Source organism: Pongo pygmaeus, chromosome 1, assembly GCF_028885625.2.
Source record: "Pongo pygmaeus isolate AG05252 chromosome 1, NHGRI_mPonPyg2-v2.0_pri, whole genome shotgun sequence".
In the NCBI taxonomy this organism is placed as follows: domain Eukaryota; kingdom Metazoa; phylum Chordata; class Mammalia; order Primates; family Hominidae; genus Pongo; species Pongo pygmaeus.
Window position 1 is genome coordinate 81,895,486 of NC_072373.2, and position 25,916 is coordinate 81,921,401.

Here is a 25,916-nt window from a genome sequence, read left to right on the forward strand (position 1 = left end):
CACCAAATTTAAGGGGTTTATTCACTCTGAGGTTGCATGGAAGATGGCAATTAAAAATATCAGTATAAGTAGAACCACATTTAAGAAAAAGCACCTAAAGATGGAGGACAGGTAACTCTAACATCCTACACACACACAGTGGTAAACCATATTCATGTTTCTATGTATGTAATGAGTTCTCCAAAAATCTAGGTATTTTTGGTTCTGGTACTAAGTCTAAATTTTTTTTTTTTTAATTTCAAAGGCAATTTAAAACCGGGGGGAAATACATTTTTAAAATTTTGGGGGTGAAGTTCACTATACTATGAGTCTAATTTCGTATGTGGCAAGTTGCAACTCTCCAAAGGTGTGAATAAACATCAGAAAGCCCAAAGTGAAGAGCCAGTACATCAACATGCATGATCAGGAATCCTATGAAAGTCACAAGGCATTGGGATTCGGTGATTTACATTAACCTCCTCGTGGTAGAAGATAGTGTTTCATGATGAATGCAGACTATGCTCACTGCTCATGAGACACACACATCACTACTGCTGAGGTCCCACTTTGTGATAATTTAGAAATCATCCAAATTTAACTCCAGAAAATATAAATCTGGAACATGAATGTGAAGACAGACAGTACAAATAGCAGTTGAGTGAAACCTGCCTGTAACGATCTTTATTTTTTTTTCCTTTAAGGCTACAGAAAATCTGTACATAAACAAAGCAATTAATTCTCATAATAAAAATAATCCCTTACAAATAGCCAAGGTGTCCAGTCAGATTCCACAGTAAGTATATGTTGTATCACATTCTATTCCACTTGTGTACTTTTTTGTGAGTCTGCTGGGTTAGGATCGATTCTTTCTGGAAATATTAGCTTCTCACAAACTGCTTCCTTTATTGGTAAATACTGGGATATTTCATTAGGTTCCGTGAAGAGGGAAGGTGGAACATGCTAGGAAATACATAAATCATATTAGCATATTCAGTTACTGTACTGACATTTCCTGCAAATGTTTTGGTTCAAGCATTCATAAAGCATGGAAATTTTAAAATCAGGTGCAATATATGCATATGTGCTCCTAAAAAGTATTTCTTGTCACTGAATCATTCAACTTTGTTACTGAATGATTTCATCAAAGATCACAGGGTTATATAATTTATAATGTTCCCACAGATTTCATAAGAATTTAATACATCTTAATCCAACGCTATGTACCTGCTGCTTTTGTAACTTGAAAACACTAGTCTTCGGTTAGAGCCCAGCATGTAGTCTACAATAGAATCTAAGTAACTCTTCTGTTCCAAGTGTATTCTATACCCAGACAGAAATAAGTACTAAGCGTGAAAAAATAAAATCAAGTTTATAGGAAGGTATCAATTTTTAAGCAACCCATTATAGAATCCTAAGTTCTAAGGAAGGCTTCACAGGTCCCAGGGGAGTAAAAAATAAAGAAAAATGATGCCAAAACAAACAAATTATGGTACAGAATCACCACATTTTAGGAAGAGAAAAGGAGACTATGTAGAAAGAAATAAGGTGGCAGGGTGGTAAGTGGAAAGAACGTCCATCACCAGCCAGCTATGTGACTCAGAGTAAGTCACACCTCTGGGTTTCAATTTCTCCAGAACAAAATGTGAAAATTAGATTAGATGAGGCTTAAGTATCTAGCAGCTCTAAATGTTCTTGTATTTGAGGTAAGGTCAGAAAAGTTATGCTCCAATAGAATTTATCCTATAGAGCCCCATTAGGTGAATGAATGGTTTAGGGATGTAAACCTGGGTGGTTGGGGTCAGGGGTATATGCTACTTAAATTAAAATGAAACATTAAAATTAACTTCTAAAAACTGAAATTTAAGTACTTGCCATCAAATTAGAAATTTTGCTTTCTCGTGATGTATATTCTCGTAACATGTAGGTCTTGTCAGCCTGTATTTAAAAATAAACAGTTGCAATAAATTTAATTATACTGATTTACAAAATCCTTTCTATTAAATAGACTGCCTACATTTTAGGATAGGTTGTCAAAACACATGCAGTCTAAAGAGAACATCTTGTTCTACACTGAGATAACTCCTATTTAACACAAAATGGATTATTTCCAATTTCCAAACATTATAATAATGATACACATATGCAAACCAATTTTATAATTACCATGTAAGAGAAACATAGCAAAGATTTTACTTTGAAAGAATATGTATATAAATAAATAATGTATATAATGATTTGCATAAATGAAATATGCAAGAGATTTTAAAATTACTTCAAGTTCGAAACATCTTTCCCTTAAGCTATCTTATCATTTACCTACATAATTGTGCTACTTTTATGTTGCAAAATATGCTTTAAAATTTTTATTCTTTCCCATTCCACAAAGCTCTTAACAAATAGCTTACTTAAAATCACCTTTTTTGTACTTCAATTTTTCCCATTTAAGATTTTTGGTTAGGTTTTAGAACAGCAACTTATTATAATTTACTCCTTGAAACACTTTTCAATAAAAGAAAAGCCACAAAATTATATGCCTTTAAGGTTTCACTCTCTTGTATTAATAAAAACAGATTAATAGTCACTGTAGGAAAAAAATCAAATAATATAAAAGTATAAATCATCAGTGATCACAGCTTATATAGGTAACACTATCTTTAATACTTAGAAATCTCTACAGAGAATCTTATGTAAGTAGATTCATACTTGCTTTTGAAAGTTCAACACTGAAATGAATATCTTTCAAAATTACTTAAATATCAATCTCTACAACCAATTTTAATAATTATATATTTTATACCATATGGATATAAACAATTTAATTAATGGCCATTTAATGGGCATTAAGTTCCTACTTTCCTTCCTTTCTGCTATTATAAACAATACTACTGTGAATATTCGTGTACATACAACTCTGAGTAATTGCCCAATTAATATTTGTAGATTATTATATAAAAGAATCTTTTTAGGATAAATTCCTAAAATTCAATATTGTTTAATTAAAACAGTATTTTTAACATTTAGGCCAGGAGCGGTGGCTCACGCCTATAATCCCAGCACTTTGGGAGGCCGAGGCAGTTGGATCACTTGAGGTCAGGAGTTCAAGACCAGCCTGGCCAACATGGCGAAACCCCATTGCTCCATTAAAAATAAAAAAAAAAATTGCCAGGTGTGGTGGTGGGCACCTGTAATCCCAGCTACCAGGGAGGCTGAGACATGAGAATCGCTTGAACCCAGGAAGCAGAGGTTGCAGTGAGCCGAGATCACGCCACTGCATTCCAGCCTGGGTGACAGAGCAAGATTCCATCTCAAATGAATAAAAATAAAATTTAGATTTCTCTTTCTGGGGAACAAAAATATAGCCTATGTTTAGCACTTTGCCACCACTTTTAAAAAGAAAAAAGTCAATCACTATAACCATGTTGTTTCAAGAAAAAATCCCTAAGTGAAGGGTTTAGAAAACATCAATCCAATCCTATCCTATTAGGTTCAAATTCCAGTTCTGCCACCTACTAACTGTATAACTTAGGTATGTTTCTTTTTTTTTTCTTTGAGACAGGGTCTTGCTCTGTCACTGCAGCCTCAACCTCACCAGCTCAAGCGATCCTCCCACCTCAGCCTCCCAAGCAGCAGCTAGGACTACAAGTCCATGCCACCATGCCTGGCTAATTTTTTGTATTTTTAGTAGAGACAGGGTTTCACCATGTTGGCCAGGCTGGTCTAGAACTCCTGATCTCAGGTGATCTACCCACCTCGGCCTCCCAAAGTGCTGGGATTACAGGCGTGAGCTACGGCACCCGGCCTTGGCCTGATTAAAATATTAATGTACTTCCTGTATATTAATGTACATCAGGACATTACATAAACAACATATACTGTAAACAAAGGTAAGAGTTAAAGGACAGTTTTCTTAAACATGGATTAAGTACATACAAAATTGTTTCAAAAGACCCCTCCCCAATTAGGGAGTGTCTTTTAGAAAACATTTTGAGTCACCAGAATCTTTGTAAAAGAAAATGTAATGTTTTGATGATAGCCTGCAGTCAACAGTGAATGTGAAACACTCAGACTTAACAGTTAGAAAGACTGCCATATAATATAGATTGTTCAATTTCAAATTCTCAGATTGACAATGAAACAACACAAACAAGCCCAGTATCAATTAGTATATTCATTAAACAAGAATAAATACCTCATGGTAAAGTCTCGTGTCATTCATTCTGATAAGCACCCCATCAATTCTCAAGAAAAACCGCAACAGCAGGAAAAAGCTAGAAGGCATTACTCTCTGGAAAAAAAAAAAAGGTACATTAATATTTTAATAAAAATTAAATATTACTTTGCTGAAAGAAAAAATTTGAAAAAAAAAAAAAAACCCTGGAATAAGGCTGAATTCACAGTTTATACAAATCTCTCAACTAGAAGCTCTTTGTCCTAGCTCCAACTAGCCTCAAAACCTTGTGCAAACTATTTAATATTTAACATCATAGTTTCGGTTTCCTAAAATATTTTTTCTAGGTGAGGAGATACTGAGGTTTAAAAGACTTAAAAACATACCCAAGTAATGTAAAAATTATAATGTTTATTTTTAAAAATGGCGGGTACTGATAGTAAATGTCAACACCAATAAAACCAAAATGAAAGACCAACCTAGTTCTTTGTCACTACTCACTTATTCACTTTACATAAAACAAAGCAACAGACCTTACACAGAATGCTCTAATTCAGTGCAACCAATAGGCACTATTTTATACTGCTAAAGACCTGGTTTATCAGAACACTATAACACATTCTTAACATCTTTCATATGTGGCACATCTACAAATTCCTCTGCTTTCCAAGTATAACTACTAAAGATAGGCAGAATCAGTGGAGAAAGTATGAAGGTGGGTCCTGGGAGGGAGTGGTTGAATGGAATGTGAGGTATTTGGGTCTTTAAAATGAGTATGTTTAGCTGGCATAGTGGCTCACACCTATAATCACAGCAGTTTGGAAGGTTGAGGTGGAAAGATCACTTGAGCCCAGGAGTTCAAGACCAGCCTGGGCAACAGAGTCAGACCCCATTTCTACAAAAAATACAAAAAATTAGCAAAGCATGGTGGCACAAGCCTGTAGTCCTAGCTACGTGGAAGGCTAAGCTGGGAGGATGGCTTGAGCCTGGGAGGTCAAGGCTGCAGTGAGCCATGATTGTGCCACTGCACTCCAGCCTGGGCAATAGAGCAAGACCCTGTCCCAAAATGAATGAATGAATGAATGAATTAAAACGAATATGCTTGGCCATTTGCTAAATAAATACCTATTGTCTACTAACACCAAGTTCTTACTACAGTAAGTCTTGGATTTATGTAAATGAAAAAATAGAATCCCAATGCTCAAAAAGGTTATTAGCCAGGGAAAGGTCAAACAGATGTGGTAGCTGCTATAATAGAGTTATGCACAAGGCTCAATAAGCATTTGAGAAAGAAGTACCTAAGTCTGCTGAAGAACATCAGATAAGACAAGGCTTGAGCTGACCACAGAAAGAACAGCTGGAGATGGGAAGGAGAATTTCAGAAAGGGGACCTGCATGTACAAAAAGCACTGAGGCATGAAATAATAACATATATTCAGGGAACTGCCTATAATCTTACATATAAGCACAGGGCTACATTAATGATGAAAGAAGAAATAACAGGATAACCCAGTAATGATAGTGACTTAACTGCCTGGAGAGTCACCAGCCACAGGCTAAATAAATTCTTTTCTGCCTTAGGACCATTACACACCCTCTTCCCTTACCTGGAGTATTCTCCTGGCTAACGTTCACTTGTCCTTCAGATTTCAGTACACATGTCACTTCCACAGAGGGGCCTTTCTTACCATTCCATACCACAATAGATTTCTCTTGGTATTCTCTCTCATAGCACTCCATTACGAATTAACGGATTTGTAACTATCTTCATTTATGTTTCCACTTGACTGTAGGCTCCATGATGGTGGAAATATCTGCTTTGTTCATTACCACATCTCTATTGCTTAGAAAAGTACCTAGCACACAGCAGGTGCTCATTAACCACTTTCCGGATAAAACTGAGGCTAGAAGGTATTAATATCTTTGCTGGAGAAAAGTCTCTGAGCCAGACTGTATTCTGATGGGGTTATCGGCAACAGATTAAAAACAAGACTTTTAGTAAAGGAAAGCTGTAGAAATAACCTGACTTATGACAACTTGATGTCACAACAAATTGGGAAGCACATCATTATTATTTAACATTACTACACAGTGATATGTGTAATTTATGGAAAGACTGACTTGCAACATTTCTTCAAATTTCAAAATTAGTTACTAACAGTCACACTGGACACAACACAGGCAGTAAACTGAAGTATCATTTCAGCATGGCACAGTGGAGACAGTAGGAATTAGGAGACCAGAGCTCTAGTGCCAATACAATAGCGTATTTTAGGGCAGTAGTTCTTTCCTAGGGGACGTTTGGGAATTTGTGAGGGTATTTTTTGTTGTCACATCAATAAGCAACCAATATCAACAGTTAGTGAATAAGGACCAGAACGACAGATCTGGGATGCACAGGACAATCCTATACAACAAAGTCCAGTCCTGCATTCCACAAAACTTGCAGTATCTTTCCAGGCATTCACAGAGGTGAAAAAGCCTACTTATAATGATCTGACTTTAGAACCTATTTCCATTTTACATAGATAATTAAAAAAAATCACTCAATTATCCACAAAGGCAACTATTTTCCAAATCAAGGAAAGATTACACTTTTTCTTATTTAGAACTTCACTAAGAGTTGTTCATCGTTTTGGAAAATTGTGTTAGAGTCACTGATTGATACCTTACATCTCTGTCAGCCTACATTTTTTGCTGTCACATTTACGGTGACTCAATATGCAAATATAAGTACCTGACTGCTTCATTATGTCTTTGGTGCAGTCATATTATGCATTTAAGTATTAAAATATATTTTATTCTAAACCAATTTCCTTTAATTTTATAGTTAAAATATGTTGATTGTTGCAAAGTAGGTGGATTAAATCATCTACAAATTTCACTATAGGGTAGTAGTATCTATGAACTAATACTTCAGCTTAAAGTAGTTGGTTAAAAAAATGCTCTTCAGTTTAAGACTTACTATGTATTCTTGTACACACATATTTATACACATATCCTTTCAAGCAACTCCATCCACAAAACCACATGTGCTTCCCAAATACTGACCCACTTATAGACATGATATATATACCCCCTTGGATACAAATGCACACCCAGGTATGCAAACTCATAATGAACATTTAGCATAGTCAATTCAGCAGGTGGTAGACAAGTGGAAAGATACAAGACTAGATGAACTGAAGAGAGAATAAATCTAAACAAAAAAAAGTAAATTTAGAGTTATAAGTGAGCAAAGAAATAAAGCCTATGAAAACAACTATTTAATGCTAGAATAATGATATATATTAGATGATAAAAGAAAACTTTGCAATTAGTTTCATGACCTTAAGCTATCTTTTTGGGCCTTATCTATAAAATATGGAGGCTACAAAAAATGATTCTCTAAAAATTCATTACAATTTCAAAATCCTTTGATTCCACAGAAAAAAATAATTTTATTTTTAGATAAGTAAAAATAAAATAAAATTTTTTATTTATCTAAAAATAAAATTATTTTGTCTCCCAAGCTGGGCTGCAGCGGCACCATCATAGCTCACTGTAGCCTTGACCTCCTGGGCTCAAGCAGTCCTCCTGCCTCTGCCTCCCAAGTAGCTAAAATCTGACTTTAAAACAAATCTGTTGCTGCTTTTGTATTATTTTCATTCTTTAAATCACAGCATCCACAATCATTATGCCCCAAGAACAATGTTTGATGTTAGGGTCTCTGTCTTTGACGGATCTCATGACAAATGCTATAGTTGAGAGGTTTTTTGTTTTTTTTTGTTTTTTTTTTTTGAGATAGAGTCTTGCTCTGTCCCCCAGGCTGGAGTGCTGTGGCGCGATCTCGGCTCACTGCAAGCTCCGCCTTCCGGGTTCACGTCATTCTCCTGCCTCAGCCTCCCGAGTAGCTGGGACTACAGGCGCCCGCCACCATGCTGAAAATTGAAGTGGTAGTTGAATGATGCACTGAAATCATAACACATGGATCATTTTAAAAAATGACATCCACCTTGCTATCTGCAGATCCTATCAACATCATTTTTAATCCAAAATGTGAAAATTAAGCCACAGTCTTCATTCGAGTTAAATAATAAACTACAAGGTGGCCAGGCAGGTCTATTAGAAATGCTTTGCTAAAATAAAGCCTTAAGAATACACTAATATTTTGTGAATTTTATAACGGATATTCAATAAGATATACAGATCCAAGTGAAATTGTACATGACATCATGTTAAGGCTCAGTGTTATTCTTTTTTTTTGCTCTGTCACCCAGGCTGGAGTGCAGTGGCATGATCTCGGCTCATTGCAAGCTCCGCCTTCCGGGTTCACGCTACTCTCCTGCCTCAGCCTCCCGAGTAGCTGGGACTATAGGCGCCCGCCACCATGCCCAGCTAACTTTTTGTATTTTTAGTAGAGACAGGGTTTCACTGTGTTAGCCAGGATGGTCTCGGTCTCCCGACCTCGCGATCCAGCCCGCCTCGGCCTCCCAAAGTGCTGGGATTACAGGCGTGAGCCACCGCGCCTGGCCAGGCTCAGTGTCATTCCAAGTGGGTCATATTTTTGTCTGATGTTAAGAATGCAAGAAAAATATTAATTTTAAACAAAAATAATACTCACAATCTTCACACTCAGGCTTGAAACTCCATGATCATGAAGTTCATCCTCAAAAAGGAGAACTTCTTCAAAAAACTTAATCTGTTCTCTGGCTTTCAATTTTTCTGTGTCTATATGATCTGTTGTAGGTACAACCTGAAAGAAAAAATTTTAAAGAGGAGCACATTAAAAAAAAAGTTGAGGAGCTACAGAGACACAGGAAAGTAGTCTTTTTTTTTTTTTTCAATCAGTCTTTTCTGCACAGCCAGAGTACACAGTTCTAAATTTGGGTGTCATTAGTAGATATAAAAGATCAGAATATGGCTTGATTCTGAAAAGCTGAAGACATTACAGATGCCCAATATTATAGCTTCACAAAAAAAGGAGTAAAAATTTATCATTTTTCATGCAAGTCATATTAAAATCAACTTCTGTTGTGACTATGAGAAAATTAATCAACTAAAAATCAGTCAGTGAGATGAACGACTGCTATCACAGAAGGTCATAGAACATTTGTGCTGTGAAAGCCACTTTTAGGACATTCATATGGAACTTAAAAAATATTTTTCCATTAGAATGGTAGATATTTGCTCAACCTAACTCCCCAAAACCTACAGCAAAATAAAGTGCTTTAAATAATGAGGTAAACAAGAACTTGTAGAGAAATTCTGAGGGAAACTCCTAGCATTGCAAAGAGCTTTGAATGAAGTTGGCAATTTTTCAATGTGTTATTCTGTAGCTCTAAGACATGCACACAAATAATCCAACAAAAGCATCAACAGTCCCAAGGCAGATCATATCAGTAGCTCATTAAACTCAAGCGTCTCCTGAGCAGGACCCAAGTATGAATTGTGATACTATTTTCTACCACATCTAATTTCACTACAAAATGCTCAGCTGTTTTACTCCTTGACAGGTTTACCACAAACAAACACAACAATGCTTGTCAAACCATAGATATTTAGTAAATGTAGCTTTACTTAACCGTCATGATTAGGTTATTTGTTTTGACTCATGGACAAAATTAGCAGATGGAGAGTAATTTGAGATAACTAGATAAGAATCAGAAGAAAATTACAAACGATGTTGTTTACAAGACTGCACGGATTTTGGGAGGAAATCTAAGGGAAGGTTAAGTAATGTAGGGGGAAAAGATGCCATGAAAAGAAAGTGGCAGTTTGTATATGATTTCCAGGAGGTAAAAAAATGTCCGTAATTCTTCCATGGTCACTTAGAGATAACACTTAGCCCTAAGCAGTTTTACTTCCAACTGTGTACAGAGCAGGTATAAGGCCACTCTTGAGGTGGAAATTGGGAGGGGAAGGGAGTTGGAGTGTAGGGGCAGGGCATATAATCAGTCCCCTGCATCACACGTTAAGTTTATGATCTAGTTAAACAAAAGTTGGTCTGCCAACGAGGACTGCCTAAGGTTACACAACTTTAGTGTTAACTACACACACTTGTAAATTCCATCCTTTTTATTTGATTTTAGTTCAAAGGAACACATTTTTAACATCCTCCTTATAGATACTCCTGAATCCCCCAAAAATAATCATTATCTGAATTTTCTCATTAGTAAATTGCTTCATTAATGTTTCACATATACCTTCAGTAAGTGATTGGTCAAAATGAATCTGTCAGTTTTTCCATTTACATACTTGTTCGTATAAAATGAAAGACAAAGTCAAAAAACAAAGCATGAGTTAGGGATATAATATTTAACTTATTTATGCTATTGTCTCCATTTGCAAGGCTAAGTATGTCTAAAACTTTATACTTTTCAGCTCTCTCTCTTCCTCAACTCCACATATCTCCTCTCTGAACCCAGGCATCTAAAAAATACAACAAAAAAACAATAACCAGCTAAATATAAAACACATGGGCTGGGCACGGTGGCTCATGCCTATAATCCCAGTACTTTGGGAGGCAAGGCGGCCGGATCACTTGAGGTCAGGAGTTTGAGACCAGCCTAGCCAATATGGTGAAACCCCATCTCTACTAAAAATACAAAAATTAGCTGATCGTGGTGGCAGGCACCTGTAATCCCAGCTACTCAGGAGGCTGAGGCAGGAGAATCACTTGAACCCGCAGGGCAGAGGTTGCAGTAAGCTGAGATCACACCATTGCACTCCAGCCTGGGCGACAAGAGTGAAACTCTATCTCAAAAAAATAAAAAACATGTGGAACAGTATTGGCAGAATAAGTAATCTAGACAAACCTTCTTGCTGAAGACAATTTAAAAAGCTGGCTGAAAAAAACCAACAACTTCCTAAAAGCATCAAATGGCCAAGGCAGTATGGAGTTACTCGGCTGAGATCTGGAAAAAGACTGGGGCCTAGGAAAGTAAGTCTGTACTTGGCTGGCTTTTGCCCTGAGGCATAGCACTGGCTGATCCAGAGAAGAAGCTGGGCTCTGCTAGCTTTTGGTGCCATCACTGCTCAGTGCTCACTAAGGGCAAGGACCCTGAAGAATTTCCTGCTTCCTCCCAAATCAGAGATGACACCCTAAAGAGCTATAGTGATTTCAGAGCTTTTTTTTGTTTTGTTTTGTTTTTTTGAGACAGAGTCTCGCTCTGTTGCCCTGGCTGGAGTGCAGTGGCACCATTTCAGTTCACTGCAATCTCCAGCTCCTGGGTTCAACCAATTCTTGTGCCTCAGCCTCCCAAGTAGCGAGGATTACACGCACATGCCACAACGCTTGGCTAATTTTTTTGTGTTTTTAGTAGATACAGGGTTTTGCCATGTTGACTAGGCTGGTCTCAAACTCCTGACCTCAGGTGTTCCGCCTGCCTTGGCCTCCTAAAGTGTTGGGATTCAGGTATGAGCCACTGTGCCCAGTACACCTCAAACTCTGGTCCTAGACCAAGGCAGGCAAACTAAGACATGTAGGTCAAATCTGCCCTGTTACCTATTTTTATGGGCTGTAAGCTAATAATGGCTAAATAATTGGAGAAAAAAAATCAAAAGAAAAACATTTCATGACACATAAAAATTATATGAAATTCAAATTTCACTGTCCGTAAAGTTTTATTAAAGCATAGCCACGCCCATTCATTTATATATTGTCTATGAGTGATTTAGACTACGATAGCACAGCTGAGTTGCTGCAACAGAGACTCTAAGGCCCACAAAGCCTAAAATATTTACGTCTGACTCTTTACAGAAGAAGTTTGCAGAGCTCTGTCCTTGACTATGAATATTCTCGAGCGCCTGTCAGAACTAAACAAAAATCCTCTCTGAAGGAAAACATCATCATCCTAGAACTGAAACAAAAATAAAGAGGCAAATTAGAAGCCTAGATGTCATAACCCAGAACCAACTGAAATAAAAGACACTAGGGATTCCAGAGATGATTGAAATTATTAGGCCTTAGTCCATTTGGGCTACTATTTAATATAATAATATACCATAGATAACATACCTACTTTTATTCTAGGTATTACAATATTAACTTAGGTTCCCTAATACTTGATATACTATATTATCATAGTAACAGCTGCCATTTATTGAGATCTTACTGTAAAACACACACTGTTTTGAGATAGGGTGTCGCTCTGTCACCCAGGCTGGAGTGGAGTGGCACAATCACAGCTCACTGCAGCCTCGCCTTCCTGGGCTCAAGTGATTCTCCCACCTCAGCCTCCTGAGTAGCTGGGACTATAGACACGTGCCACCAGACCTGCCAATTTTTCTATTTTTTGTAGAGATGGGGTTTCACCATGTTGCCCAGGCTGGTCTCGAACTCCTGAGCTCAAGTGATCCATCTCAGCCTCCCAAAGTGCTGGGACTACAGGCATGAGCCACTACACCCAGCCTACATACATAATTTTATTTCCTACTTCACAACTAGTATTACCCTAGTTTAACAAAGTGACTGAAACAAGGCTTAGTAAGACTAAATTACTTTTCCAAGCTGGAAAATGATGGTGCTGGGATTTTGAACCTGGATCTGTGTTCTGCCAAAGCCTGAGCTCATTACCACCAGTGAGTGGGTAATCACATTGACATTTCTCAGCAACACCTCAGAACAAATCACATTATAGGCCGAAGTATCAATAGGAGAGTACTGAACAGATGCTTTTTGCCTTCTACTACTCTCACACTCCTTGTTTCTACAGCTATGGTTCTCACTTGGTCACAGCTAATGCTGCTTCATAAGCTCCAGGAGGCTTTTCCTAAGTCAGTCCACAAAGTAAGTCATCATCATTATTGTATGGGTTTAAAACAAGTTCCCATTTCCTCACTCCTGGCAATGAAATATCAAATGCTCTCTACAAAGTTTTTCAATCAGAAGAGAGGAGGGAGGAGAACACTAATCTATGAAGTAGTATAAGGGACTGAAATAACCTTGTTCTCCCATTAGACTGTAAAGGAGGAATTTTTGTCTGCTCTGCTATTCAAGGCTCCTAGGATTAGTGCCTGGCATAGAGCAAGAGCTCAAGAAATATCTGTTGAATGAATGAATGAGTTTTTTCCTGGAAGCACAGAAAAATAGTTAAAGCTTGGACTGTAGTAATGGCAGAAACTGAAGATAACAATCATTAAGTTCCTGCTATGAACTTTTATCTTCATGAGACTCTAAAAATTTCTGCAGAGAAAAGGGGCCCAGACACAACACTATGTTCTTAACATTTCTGCCTAAGCACCAACATATGGTATCAGGTTTCCTTGTTCTGAGATGGAGTCTCACTCTGAAGCCCAGGTTGGAGCGCAGTGGCGTGATCTTGGCTCACTGCAACTCTGCCTCCTGGGTTCAAGCAATTCTCCTGCCTCAGCCTCCCGAGTCTCCAACTCCTGACCTCAGGTGATCTGCCTGCCTCGACCTCCCAAAGTACTGGGATTACAGGTGTGAACCACTGCGCCCAGATGACATAGGGTTTCCAATAGCTACTTTTAATATAAATATTTCAGGTTACACTGAAATAAATTCATTCTATATAACAGTCTGTGATATTTAGAGACATTCAACCTAAACCAAATTTACTTTATTTTATTTTATTTATTGTTTTTTTGAGACAGAGCCTTTCTCTGTTGCCCAGGCTAGAGTGCAGTGGTGTGATCTCAGATCACTGCAACCTCCACCTCCTGGGTTCAAGTGATTCTCCTGCCTCAGCCTCCCAAGTAGCTGGGATTACAAGCACACACCACCATGCCTGGCTAATTTTTACATTTTTAGTAGAGGTGGGGTCTCACTATGTTGGCCAAGCTGGTCTCGAACTCCTGACCTCAAGTAATCTGCCTTCCTTGGCCTCGCAAAGTGCTGGGATTACAGGCGTGAGCCACTGAGCCTGGCCCAGATTTGCTTCATTTCAGTCATACTATAAGATTTCAAAATACAGCTAACTTCACAATATAAGACCTACCAATTCCATCTTCCTAGCATATTTACCATGAATCTCTTTTTTTTTTTTTTTTTTTTTGAAACGGGAACCTCACTCTCTGTTGCCCAGGCTGGAATGCAGTAGTGTGATCTCGGCTCACTGCAACCTCTGCCTCCCGGGTTCAAGCAATTCTCCTGCCTCAGCCTCCTGAGTAGCTGGTATTACACGTGTGCACCACCACACCCAGCTAATTTTTTTTTTTTTAATAGAGAAGGGGTTTTACCATGTTGGTCAGGCTACTCTCCAACTCCTGACCTCGTGATCTGCCTGCCTCGGCCTCTCAATGTGCTGGGATTACAGGCGTGAGCCACTGCACCTGGCCTGAATCTCTTCTCAAGCAGGGCTTACACACACAGGACTTAATACTAATACAGAGCTTTAGAATTTATTGAGAGCTTCCTATAAATTATTTCACATCAAAACTCTGCTTTGAGGTAGATATTTCTGTTTACCCAATTTATTGATAAAACTGAGACTCAAATTAAGTAACTTCCTAAAGTCATCTCAAGTTCATACTCAGGTCAGACAGGGCATAAAACTACTTTGTCTAACCAGAAGTTCTTTTTGCCCATATATTTGTTCATCTATAAACTTGTAAGCTACAAGCTAGCAGGTTCTGTCTAAATCACGTAATACATTATCAAGGCCCGAAACACATTTTAATGTTTCTTGATAGTGATAATGATAACAAGGCAGTCTGCCGTTGCCACCAACTACACTTTTAAAAATAAATTTTTCCACTAAGGCCGTCTTTTATTTTCTGCTGATAAGTCAACAAGCAAAACCTCCTCACATTAGGTTCTGAGGAACGCCACAACAGAAAACAAGGATGATAAAAGTAGTTGCAAAAAATAACCCGTTACTAGAAAGTTCTAATGCTCAGACTGTCCAAGACAATTAATGACTCATAAAAGAAAAAAAGTAAGATTTACCTTTAATTTAAGAGATTCTCCAAGTAAAGTTCCCTTATAATCTGTTGTATAGGTCCAATCGTATGGTTTAATAACCTCTTTGGAGTGTTCACCCTCCGTCCTCAAATACCAAAATGAGAAGGATCAGATTCAGTGATGCAGAATAGAGATTATCTGTATTTATATATCACATCAAATTATATTCTACAATAACATAAAATATCCTATTAAATATATACACTTGTTATAATTCACCAGTACAAGGTTTTTCTTACAGTTTTTCTGCATTTATTATTTAACTTGTCATGTACTGATGTAGTCTTTTCAATTAGTCTGTATACTGCCTGAGGACATGGTTTAAAGGTTTATACTTATTTGTATCATCTAAGGTACTTAGTACATATTGGGCACAAAGTAAATAATTGCTGATTTGACTATCAAAGAAAAACATGTTGTCTTAATTTCAATGCATCTCAAACAGGGTATTTATTAAGCATATCATAAGTAAACATTTTTTCTTAAAAACAGGAACATTAAGTATAGCCTACTGCCTCTTCAAGAAGGAACACTGAAAAATTGAAAAAGTACATAGCTCAGCTCAGTTGCAATTCACTTTAACAAGTATTCAAGCAGTGGAGTAATTAACTTCCATTTTTATGTCTGAGAAAAACGAATTCTAGAATGACACAACTCTCTAGCTTAATAATAACAGCCCTTCATTCTAACAACACACACGTATCATTACTGAATATTTTTTCAAGTCTTTTCTCTTTTGTTTAACCTAATTACCTTTTTTGTTTAACCTAATTGACTGGATTCTCACCTGCTTTCTTGCCACTCTTCAGCACAGGCCACTTTAAGCATTCCTTGGTAGTTGTTTACACATCTTAATGCATCTGTAGCATTGAACTCAATTCCAAAGCCAGAGCCATGCTGGATTCTTAAAACGTTGTCTCCAAACATCATTTCAGGGAGAGATGGCATATGTAATTCATCGGCTAATCTATACGTAACCAAAGTCAGGTGAGATAATTTTATATCGCTGTTGGCATTTTTGTTTCTTTTCCATCCCAACAGAATTCTTCCCACTTGCTGAATGAGTTACACAGCATATGATTTAATCAATATGATATATTTGCAAGGTCTATAAAATGCTTTCATCATCCATTCTTTCATCATCATATGGCACTGTACTAGGTAGTGGGCTAAATAAGATAAATATACAAATACGTAATATAATAGCTTATTATACTACTATAATATATAGCACACAGATATTACTATAATATATATCATGAGAGTATGAAGAAAAGATAGCAAAGCAATTAAAGATACTGTCCCTTGTAGGAAAATAATTTTTCCACTAAAATTCTCAATTGTTATAAGTTTCAAAAAGTGGTGATGAAAAAAGCAAAAGCACCTGACACTGATGAGGGACCTCAGCACTTGCCTACACAGATTTTCAGAAGAATTGTGTCAATTTACATCTCACCCTGGGGCAACAATCAAGCAAAAAAATCACAGGAATTTAACATAATTTACACACTTATGACCCAAAGTATCAGTTTTAGGATACCTGTACTAAAGAATAATTCCAAGTACAGAAAAAAATTGTACACATTAATACTTATAATGGCTTTACTTATAATCATGAAAAAGAAACACTCTGAATGTTTCATTATAAAGCAATAAATGATTATGCAAACCAAAGTATATCCATATGATGAAATATTATGGAACCATTACAAATGTTTAAAGAGAGACTATAATAATATGAAAAAATGCTTATGATAAAATAGTAAGAAAAAAACTGGACAAACATTGTATATTTATTACATCTAAACGTGTATTTTTGTGTGCACGTATCAGTGATCTAACTTTTTGAGGTGCAGGTCTTCAGGATGATACCTAACAATGTTAACTTTCATCATAATTTTAAGTAAAATTTATTCTTTGTTATTAGGAGATAGAAAATATTAAATACTTAAAAGATTAGATACAATAAACTGTAATTGGAATATATATTCCATAAGATTCCATAAAATAAGTTTTAACTTGAATAATGCATACCAAATGTGAAATAATATATGTGAGTCTGTGGATTCTACCCAATATATCTGGAAAAATGTGGCAGTCCTATAAAATATTCCACTCATATATGTAAAAGAATCACTGTTACTAATTTACAGTCCTTCAGTGTTCTAAATATCGAATTTCTTAAACATAGGCCAAAATGCCTTTTTTTTTTTTTTTTTTTGAGACGGAGTCTCGCTCTGTTGCCCAGGCTGGAGTGCAATGGCACGATCTTGGCTCACTACAACCTCTGCCTCCCAGATTCAAGCAATCTTCCTGTTTCAGCCCTCCTAGTAGCTGGGATTACAGGCACATGCCACCATGCCCGGCTAATTTTTGTATTTTTAGTAGAGACAGGGTTTCACCATGTTGGCCAGGCTGGTCTCGAACTCCCGACCTCAGGTGATCCACCTGCCTAGGTCTCCCAAAGTGCTGGGATTACAGGCGTGAGCCACCGCACCCAGCCTGAAAATGCCCTATTTCTAACATCAAGCTTCCCACTTAAAAACAGGTATAACCAGTTACAAGGAGAGAAGACAGGAAGCTCCTGTGGTTTTAAGGTGCCTTAAATATTCATTAAAAGAGCTTCTTTAATCCAATATTTTACCCAATCAATTTATTTAGCACCTTAGCGATTTTTACAATCTATGATAATGCATCACAGAAAAATTTAGGATTGGTGAGGGTAAGTCTTCCTTTTGTCATCTAAAAAAAAGCAGATTTTTTTTTTTTTTGGCAGAGGGTGGGGGATGGAGTCTTACTCTGTCATCCAAGCTGGAGCACAGTGGCACGATCTCAGCTTACTGCAACCTCTACCTCCCGAGTTCAAGTGATTCTCATGCCTCAGCCTCTGGAGTAGCTGGGATTACAGGCCTGCACCACCACTCCCAGATAATTTTTTTTGTATTTCTAGTAGAGGCGGGGTTACACCATGTTGTCCAGGCAGGTCTTGAACTCCTGACCTCAGGTGATCCACCTGCCTCAGCCTCCCAAAGTGCTGGGATTACAGGAGTGAGTCACCGCGCCCAGCCTCAGGCAAATTTATTTTTAAAATAATACATAAGGAGATCATAGATATGGAATTTTATTCCCTTAAAACTCTCCACGTATACAGCCATCGTTTGGAGAATCTGTAAGTAAATTACATGGGGGCCCCAGTTTGAAGCTGACTGCTTTATATATAATATAATTATATATTGTATTATGTTGGTGCAAAAGTAATTGAGGTTTTGCAATTAAAAACTGCAATTACTTTTGCACCAATCGGCAATTTGTCACAGAAAGTTATATGGAGAGGAGGCCGGGTGCGGTGGCTCATGCCTGTAATCCCAGCACTTTGGGAGGCCCAGGGCAGGTGGATCATCTGAGGTCAGGAGCTCAAGACCAGCCTGACCAACATGGTGAAACCCCATCTCTACTAAAAATACAAAATTAGCTGGGCGTGGTGATGCATGCCTGTAATCCCAGCTACTTGGGAGGCTCGGCAGGAGAATCACTTGAACTCAGGAGGTGGAGGTTACAGTGAGCCAAGATGGCGCCATTGCACTCTAGCCTGGGCAACGAGCGAAACTCCATCTCAAAATAAAAATAGAAAGAAAGAAAGAATAAGACAAAAAAAAAAGAAAGAAAATTAAAAATAAATAAATAAATAAATATACAAAAATTAGCCAGGCGTGGTGGCACGTGCCTGTAGTCTCAGCTACCAGGGAGTCTAAGGCAGGAGAATCACTTGAACCTGGAAGGAGGAGGCTGCAGTGAGCTGAGACTGTGCCACTGCACTCCAGCCTGGGTGACAGAGTGAGTCTCTGTCTCAAAAAAACAGAATAAAAAATAAATAAAAGTTATACAAGGCTGGGCGCAGTGGCTCACGCCTGTAATCCCGGCACTTTGGGAGGCCGAGGCGGGCAGATCACCTGAGGTCGGGAGTTCGAGACCAGCCTGAGCAACATGGAGAAACCCCGTCTCTACTAAAAATACAAAACAAAACAAAAAGTTATAAAAAAAAAAAAAAGAAAAGAAAGTTATATAGAGAGGAAAAACTCAAAAAAGTAATTCAATTTGTGGTGGGATGAAGGGAAATTTTTTTCCTTTCTTTTCTGTATTTTCCTAATTTTTTTCAGTGAGTCTACTAGAATATTACCACTTATTTTCTTGAAGTAGGAAGCAAACATCGTTTCATTACTTTCCTCTCTTCCCTGGTCACTCCCTCTGCTCAAATCTTAAAATGCAAGTACTCACTTAGGATTCTGTTTTATGACCTTTTCCTCTGGATGACTTCTGGATACCTTAATTCATTCCCAAAGCTCCAGGTACCAAATATAAGCAGATAATTCCCAAACTTAAACCCACAGACGTTATCTTTTTTGAGCTCCAAGATAAATATATCTAAATGCCTACTAAACATCTTCACTTTATGACCTATACCCACCTCACATTTCAATAAACTAAACTCATCCTCTATCCAACGCCCAGCCCCCATCTGCTCCTCCTCCTCCTGTGCGTCTCATCTTGTTCAAAGGCATACTATACATGCAAAAATCCAAGCCAGAGATCTTGTCATCAGCATAGATTCTTCCTTTTTTTATTTCTCCTCCCATCAGCTGGCCATCCCAGGGACTTAATCTTCTAAAACCTATCTTTTCTCTTACTAACTGGTCTCCTTCCCATCCCTGCGGACCTGCAATCCAGCCTCAACATGGCCTCCAGAGAAATCTTTCAGAGCGTACATCTGATAATGCAGCTCCTTTGGATAAAATTACACCCAGTGGTTGTCAGATAAAATTGAAAACTCCTTAGCCTGGCATAAAAATTCCCTCAGTATCTTGATTCCCCTGGGGCCTACCTCTCATCTCTCACAACACCCCCTATGGTACCTCACGCTCCAATCACACGGACACAGCTCTTTAAACACATAGCTTTCACTCTCCCTGAGCCCCCAGCTTTACATGCGTCCCCTGATTCCCCTAAATTTTGTCAAGATTCAGCCCAGGCATCAAAAACGCATCACAACTCACTCTGCCTGACCTGGTGGCATGTACCTATCCACTGCCCCCCGCAACGGTTTTATAAAGATTCAGTTCAGGCATCCCAATTTCCCAGATGGTTCGAGCCCCTAAAAGACCTCACATCACTCCGTGTATACATCTTCATTACATTTATTCACGCTGTAATATAATTGTCTGTCTCTCTCAAGAGACTGTGAATTGAGGCGCACGTTGTCTTTTACATGTCCTATCTCAAGCGCCGGGCACAGCACCTGACGTGACAAAAACCAAACTTATAAATCATCCCCGTCATTAACCCCTAAGAAAACAGGCAACAGCCACCCAGAAAGAAAGGTGGTGCAGGTTGAGGCAGGAGGAGACGTTTGGTGAGGGGAAAGTCCACCAGAACAGTCACACTCTACTCAAACCCAGGCGGACTGACAGTTCACGAAAGCAGCGCCTGGCGATCCCCAACCAAAGGGTCCGGAACTGTGACTGGATTATTTATCGAAGTTGTCAATCAAAGGTCCGGTCCGGAGGGACCGAACCTCCGCCTCAGGGGAAAAGGGGAGGGGCTGCACAGAGTTCGCCCTGCCTCCCGCCCTGGGCCAGCAACCCGCCAGCGCCCAGACCCCGTGCCCCGAAGCCTCACTTCTCCACATCCGCCGACTTCATGATGTGGGTCTTGGACGCCGTCAGCTTCCAGGGCCCGAAGCAGAAATCCCGGTGGCTGCTCTGGAAGCCGTGGATCATCATGGCTGAGGCAGGACCCGCAGAGGCCACAAGGAATAAGCCGAAGCAGCGGCGGCGGCGAACACCGGTTCCTCCGCCTCCCTCCAGCCCAGCCTCCTAGGCTTCCGAGCCGTTACCATGCCCGGCCCCGCCCCCTGCCGGCCGACCCGGACGCGGGCTCTGCTTCCCGTCTTCTTCTCCGCCTCTTTGCTTTTTGCTTCCGGGACTAGTTGCTCTTGTTGCGTGACCCACGTCTTACGTTCCGACGCTCCGGAAAAAAGGAAAAAGGAGAAAGTCTGAGGGGCGGCACTTGGATTGCGGAAGGTGTGGTTAGGAACGCACCGCCCTCCTGAACTCGTTGGGTGACGTCATCGCGAAGGATTTTTAGGGACTGCCAGGGAAGGGGACGACGGTTCCAACTTGATCCTTACAGACCTCAAAGCAGTGTAATTACCTCGTGTGTTAGTGAATCGCGTTACAGAGGAAATTTTTCTGTTTTGAGGTCAAAAAAAGAAGTAATCCCACAGAGTTTAGGAAATCCAGCACCAAGATTTAGAAGTGGCCATCTAGCCACTCTTGACTATGACCAACTCCTATCAAAAATTGCATCCTCGTAGATATGCCAAGACTTTCCATGGTCTAGTTGCTATGTAGGCACCCAGTATAGTGGAAACAACACAGTCGACTTAGTGCTAAATCTCCTTTTGCAACACTACTGTGTGAATCCTTGGGCAAAGCGCTTCTCTAACGATTTTAGGTTTCAGTTGCCTCAAAATGAGATGATTTTGTTAATGGAAAAAAAACAAACTCTGTAAAAGGTTTTAAAGAGATTTATTCTGAACCAATATGAGTGACCATGGCCTGGGGAAAAGTCCCAAGAGGTCCTAAGAGCATCCGAAGTGGTGGCGTTACTGTTTGTTTTATACATTTTAGGGAGTTGGGAATTGCAGGTAAAATAAGTCAATATATGGAAGATACACATTGGTTCAGGCTAAGGAAGTGGGATGTCTTGAAGGAGAGGCTTACAGATCATAGGTGAATTCAAAGATTTTCTGATCCGCAATCTGTTGAAAGATTTAAGCTTTGGTCAGGCGAGGTGGCTCCTGCCTATAATCCCAGCATCTTGGGAGGCCTAGGTGGGAGGATTGCTTGAGTCCAGGAATTTGAGACCAGCGTGGGCACCATAGTAAGGCCTCATCTTTACAAACCATGTTAATTAGCTGTGTATGATGGTATCTGCCTGTAGTCCCAGGCTACTTGAGAGGCTGAGGTGGGAGGATCTCTTGAGCCCCAGAGGCTGCATTGAGCCATGATCGTGCCATAGCACTCATGCCTGGGTGAGTGAGACCCTGTCTCAAAAACAAACAAAAACACAGGCCAGGTGCAGTGGCTCAAGACTGTAATCCCAGCATTTTGAGAGGCCAAGGCGGGTGGATCACCTGAGGTCGGGAGTTCAAGACCAGCCTGGCCAACATTGTGAAAACCTGTCTCTACTAAAAATACAAAACTTAGCCGAGCACGGCGGTAGATGCCTGTAATCCCAGCTACTAGGGAGGCTGAGGCGGGAGAATCACTTGAACCTGAGAGGCGGAGGCTGCAGTGAGCTGAGATCGTGCCACTGCACTCCAGCCTGGGCGACAGAGTAAGACCTTGTCTCAAAAACAGACAAATAAAAAACAGTGTTAAGCTTTGTCTAAAGACTTGAAGTCAGTAGAAAGGAATGCTTAAGAAAAGGGAGTCTGCTATCTGTCATGTGATGCTACACCAGTCAGGTTGGAAAGTAAGGCACATTATACCATTGCACATAAAAAACCATTTAATGAGATTTTATGGTTTGTAGGGCATGACTTAATCCTTGCCTTGCATGGCCGTAGGTCTTTTTTTTTTTTGAGACAGAGTCTTGCTCTGTCGCCCAAGCTGGAGTGCAGAGGTCCCATCTCGGTTCACTGCAACTTCCACCTCCCAGGTTCAAGCGATTCTCCTGCCTCAGCCTCCCAAGTAGCTGGGATTTCAGGCATGCACCACCAGCCCGGCTAATTTTTGTATTTTTAGTAGAGATGGGGTTTCATCATGTTGGTTAGGCTGGTCTTGAACTCCTGACCTCGTGATCTGTCCGCCTCGGCCTCCCAAAGTGCTGGGATTACAGGCGTGAGCCACTGTGCCCGGCCCATAGGTCTTGTTTATTTGTATTTATTTTTATTTTTTGAGATGGAGTCTCGCTCTGTCACCCAGACTGGACTGCAGTGGCGTGATCTCAGCTCACTGCAACCTCCACCTCCCCAGTTCAAGCGATTCTTCTGCCTCAGCATCCCGAGTAGCTGGGACTACAGGCACGTGCCATCTCGCCCAGCTAATTTTTGTATTTTTAGTAGAGATGGGGTTTCACCATATTGGCCAAGGTGGTCTCGAGCTCCTGACCTCGTGATCCGCCTGCCTCAGCCTCCCAAAGTGCTGGGATTACAGGTGTGAGCCACTGCGCCCAGGCTAGGTCTTGTTTATAATATGGTATCTTATTGCCACAGAGTGTTTTGTCAGCCTTATGATCTCTAGTTTAACCTTAATGTGGGTCAGTTGTGCCTAAACTCTAAAAGGGAGAAGGTATAGAGGTGTGTCTGACCTCTCTTCCCATCTTGGCCTGGAATTCAGTTTTTAAGGATTTTCTGAGGTTCCTTTGGCCAAGATTGGGTTTTGTTTTCTATCTAAAATTTCTTTTTATTTAAATTTTTTTTTTATTTTTAATTTTTATGGTACATAATAGACATATTTATGGGGTATATGAGATATTTTGATAGAGGCATGCAATGTGTAACAATCACATCAGGGCGGATGGGATATCCATCACCTTAGACATTTATTATATTTTTGTATTGCAAACATTCCAATTATAATCTTTTAGTAATTTTTTTTTTGAGATGGAGTCTCGTTCTGTTGCCCAGGCTGGAGTGCAATGGCACGATCTCAGCTCACTGCAACCTCTGCCTCCTGGGTTCAAGCGATTCTCCTGCCTCAGCCTCCTGAGTAGCTGGGATTACAGGTACGCACCACCATGCCCAGCTAACTTTTGTATTTTTAGTAGAGACAGGGTTTCACCATGTTGGTCAGGATGGTCTCGATCTCCTGACCTTGTGATCTACCCGCCTCAGCCTCCCAGAGTGCTGGGATTACATGTGTACAATAAGTTATTGTTGCCTGTAGTCACCCTATTGTGCTATCAAATACTAGATTTTATTCATTCTAACTATATTTTTGTACCCATTAACCATTTCTGCCCCTCTCCACTACCCTTCCTAGCCTCTGGTAACCATCATTTTACTCTATCTCTGTGAGTTCAGTTGTTTTAATTTTTAGCTCCCATAAATGAGAGAGAACATGAAAAGTTTGTTTTTCTGTGCCTGGCTTATTTCACTTAACATAATGTCCTCCAGTTCCATCCATGTTGTTGCAAATGACAGGATCTCATTCTTTTTTGTTGCCAAATAGTCCTTCATTGCGTATATGTACCACATTTTCTTTTTTGTTTTTTTTTTTTTTGAGACGGAGTCTCGCTCTGTCGCCCAGGCTGGAGTGGTGCAATGGCTCAATCTCGGCTCACTGCAACCTCTGCCTCCTGGGTTCAAGCAATTCTCCTGCCTCAGCCTCCCGAGTAGCTGGGATTACAGGTTCCCGCCACCACGCCCAGCTAAGTTTTGTATTTTTAGTAGAGACGGAGTTTCACCATCTTGGCCAGGCTGGTCTCAAGCTCCTGACCTCGTGATCCACCCGCGTTGGCCTCCCAAAGTGCTGGGATTACAGGCGTGAGCCACCGCGCCCAGCCTGCACCACATTTTCTTTATCCATTCGTCTGTTAGTGTACACTCCAGTTGCTTCCAAATCTTGGCTGTTGTGAATAATGCTGCAGCAAACACAGGAGTGCAGGTATCTCTTCAATATACTGATTTCCTTTCTTTTGAGTATATTCCTAGCAGTAGGACTGCTGGATCATAGGGTACTTCTATTTTTAGTTTTTTTTGGGTTTTGTTGCTTTTTTTTTTTTTTTTAACAGACAGGGTCTAGCTTTATTGCCCAGGCTGAAGTGCAGTGGCATGGTCATAGCTGTCTGCAGCCTTGACTCCCTTGGCTCAGGCAATCCTCCCACTTCAGCTTCCCTAGTAGCTGGGACTATAGGCACCACTGTACCCGGCTAATTTTTTTTTTATTATTTTTTGTAGAGTTGAGATCTCTCTATGTTGCCCAGGCTGGTCTCGAACTCCTGGGCTCCAGTGATCCTCCTGCCTCAGCCTCCCAAAGTGATGGGGTTACAGACATGATTTACCACACCCAGCCCATTTTTAGTTTTTTAAGGAATCTCCATACTGTTCTCCATAGTAAATGTACTAATTTATCATCTAAAATTTCAGCTGCTTCTAGATAGGGTAACAGACCACTAATTCACACAATCAGTCATTTACATCTTACCCTAAGTCATGTTATAATGTAATTTTCTATGAACTGGCCTTGATAGAGAAGTACCATGCCACTGTTTCCAGAACTGAGGACTCACTGCTTTCCTACCTACCTTCTCAGAACATTTGTCTCTTTTCAAAATTTTTCCAGACAATATATTATGAACACATCCTCTAATAGGCATATTTTTATTTAAATATAAAATCTAACAATTAAACCAGTTTATGACCTCCAGTCCAACAATTTATTACAGGACTCTAAGACTGTAATTCTTTGATGATACAAGGAAGTAAATCTCTAAAGGTACAATTTCAAGCACACACACATTGAGAGATATTTGGGTATTGGTGGGTATTTTCAGAGCACATGCAAGTACCATCATGCATCAACTATCTGTTCTATAAAAGTGATTGTTGGGATGGAATAACATCTGGGACTTGATGGAGGGAAGGAATTCATTTTCAGCCAAACTGGGAAAAGGATATTAGAGCCACCATATTCAACCATCTACTATTCAAGTTGGTCAAGATTCAGTGCTGAGAACAACCAACTAACCAGTTGGTTATTAAGGAGTTATTATAAAAAATTTATGCATTCAACAAACATTTTTTGGCAACTACTATGGTGCTAGAAACTGTTTCAGATACAGTTTATAAGGACACAGGAA

The 25,916-nt window shown here is 39.6% G+C and overlaps 1 protein-coding gene across 1 annotated transcript; it reads right to left on the reverse strand.

Moving 5' to 3' along the window:
* Window positions 1-633: 633 nt before the first annotated feature.
* On the reverse strand, window positions 634-21,104 carry TIPRL (TOR signaling pathway regulator). Its single transcript, XM_054447367.2, has 7 exons — window positions 20,727-21,104; window positions 15,841-16,020; window positions 15,039-15,138; window positions 8,751-8,882; window positions 4,169-4,264; window positions 1,852-1,914; window positions 634-939 (listed from the first exon to the last, which is right to left on the reverse strand). Exons 1-7 carry the CDS (start codon window positions 20,828-20,830, stop codon window positions 796-798), a joined length of 819 nt encoding a protein of 272 aa, XP_054303342.1. The 5' UTR covers window positions 20,831-21,104; the 3' UTR covers window positions 634-795.
* Between the last annotated feature and the right edge of the window lie 4,812 nt (window positions 21,105-25,916).

Coding starts and splice junctions, on each gene's coding strand:
- TIPRL (XM_054447367.2), bottom strand. CDS start 20,830: ATGATGATCCACGGCTTCCAGAGCAGCCACCGGGATTTCTGCTTCGGG. Junction 16,021..20,726: donor AAGTCGGCGGATGTGGAGAA/GTGAGGCTTCGG, acceptor GGTTACGTATAG/ATTAGCCGATGAATTACATA. Junction 1,915..4,168: donor ACACGAGACTTTACCATGAG/GTATTTATTCTT, acceptor TTTTAAATACAG/GCTGACAAGACCTACATGTT.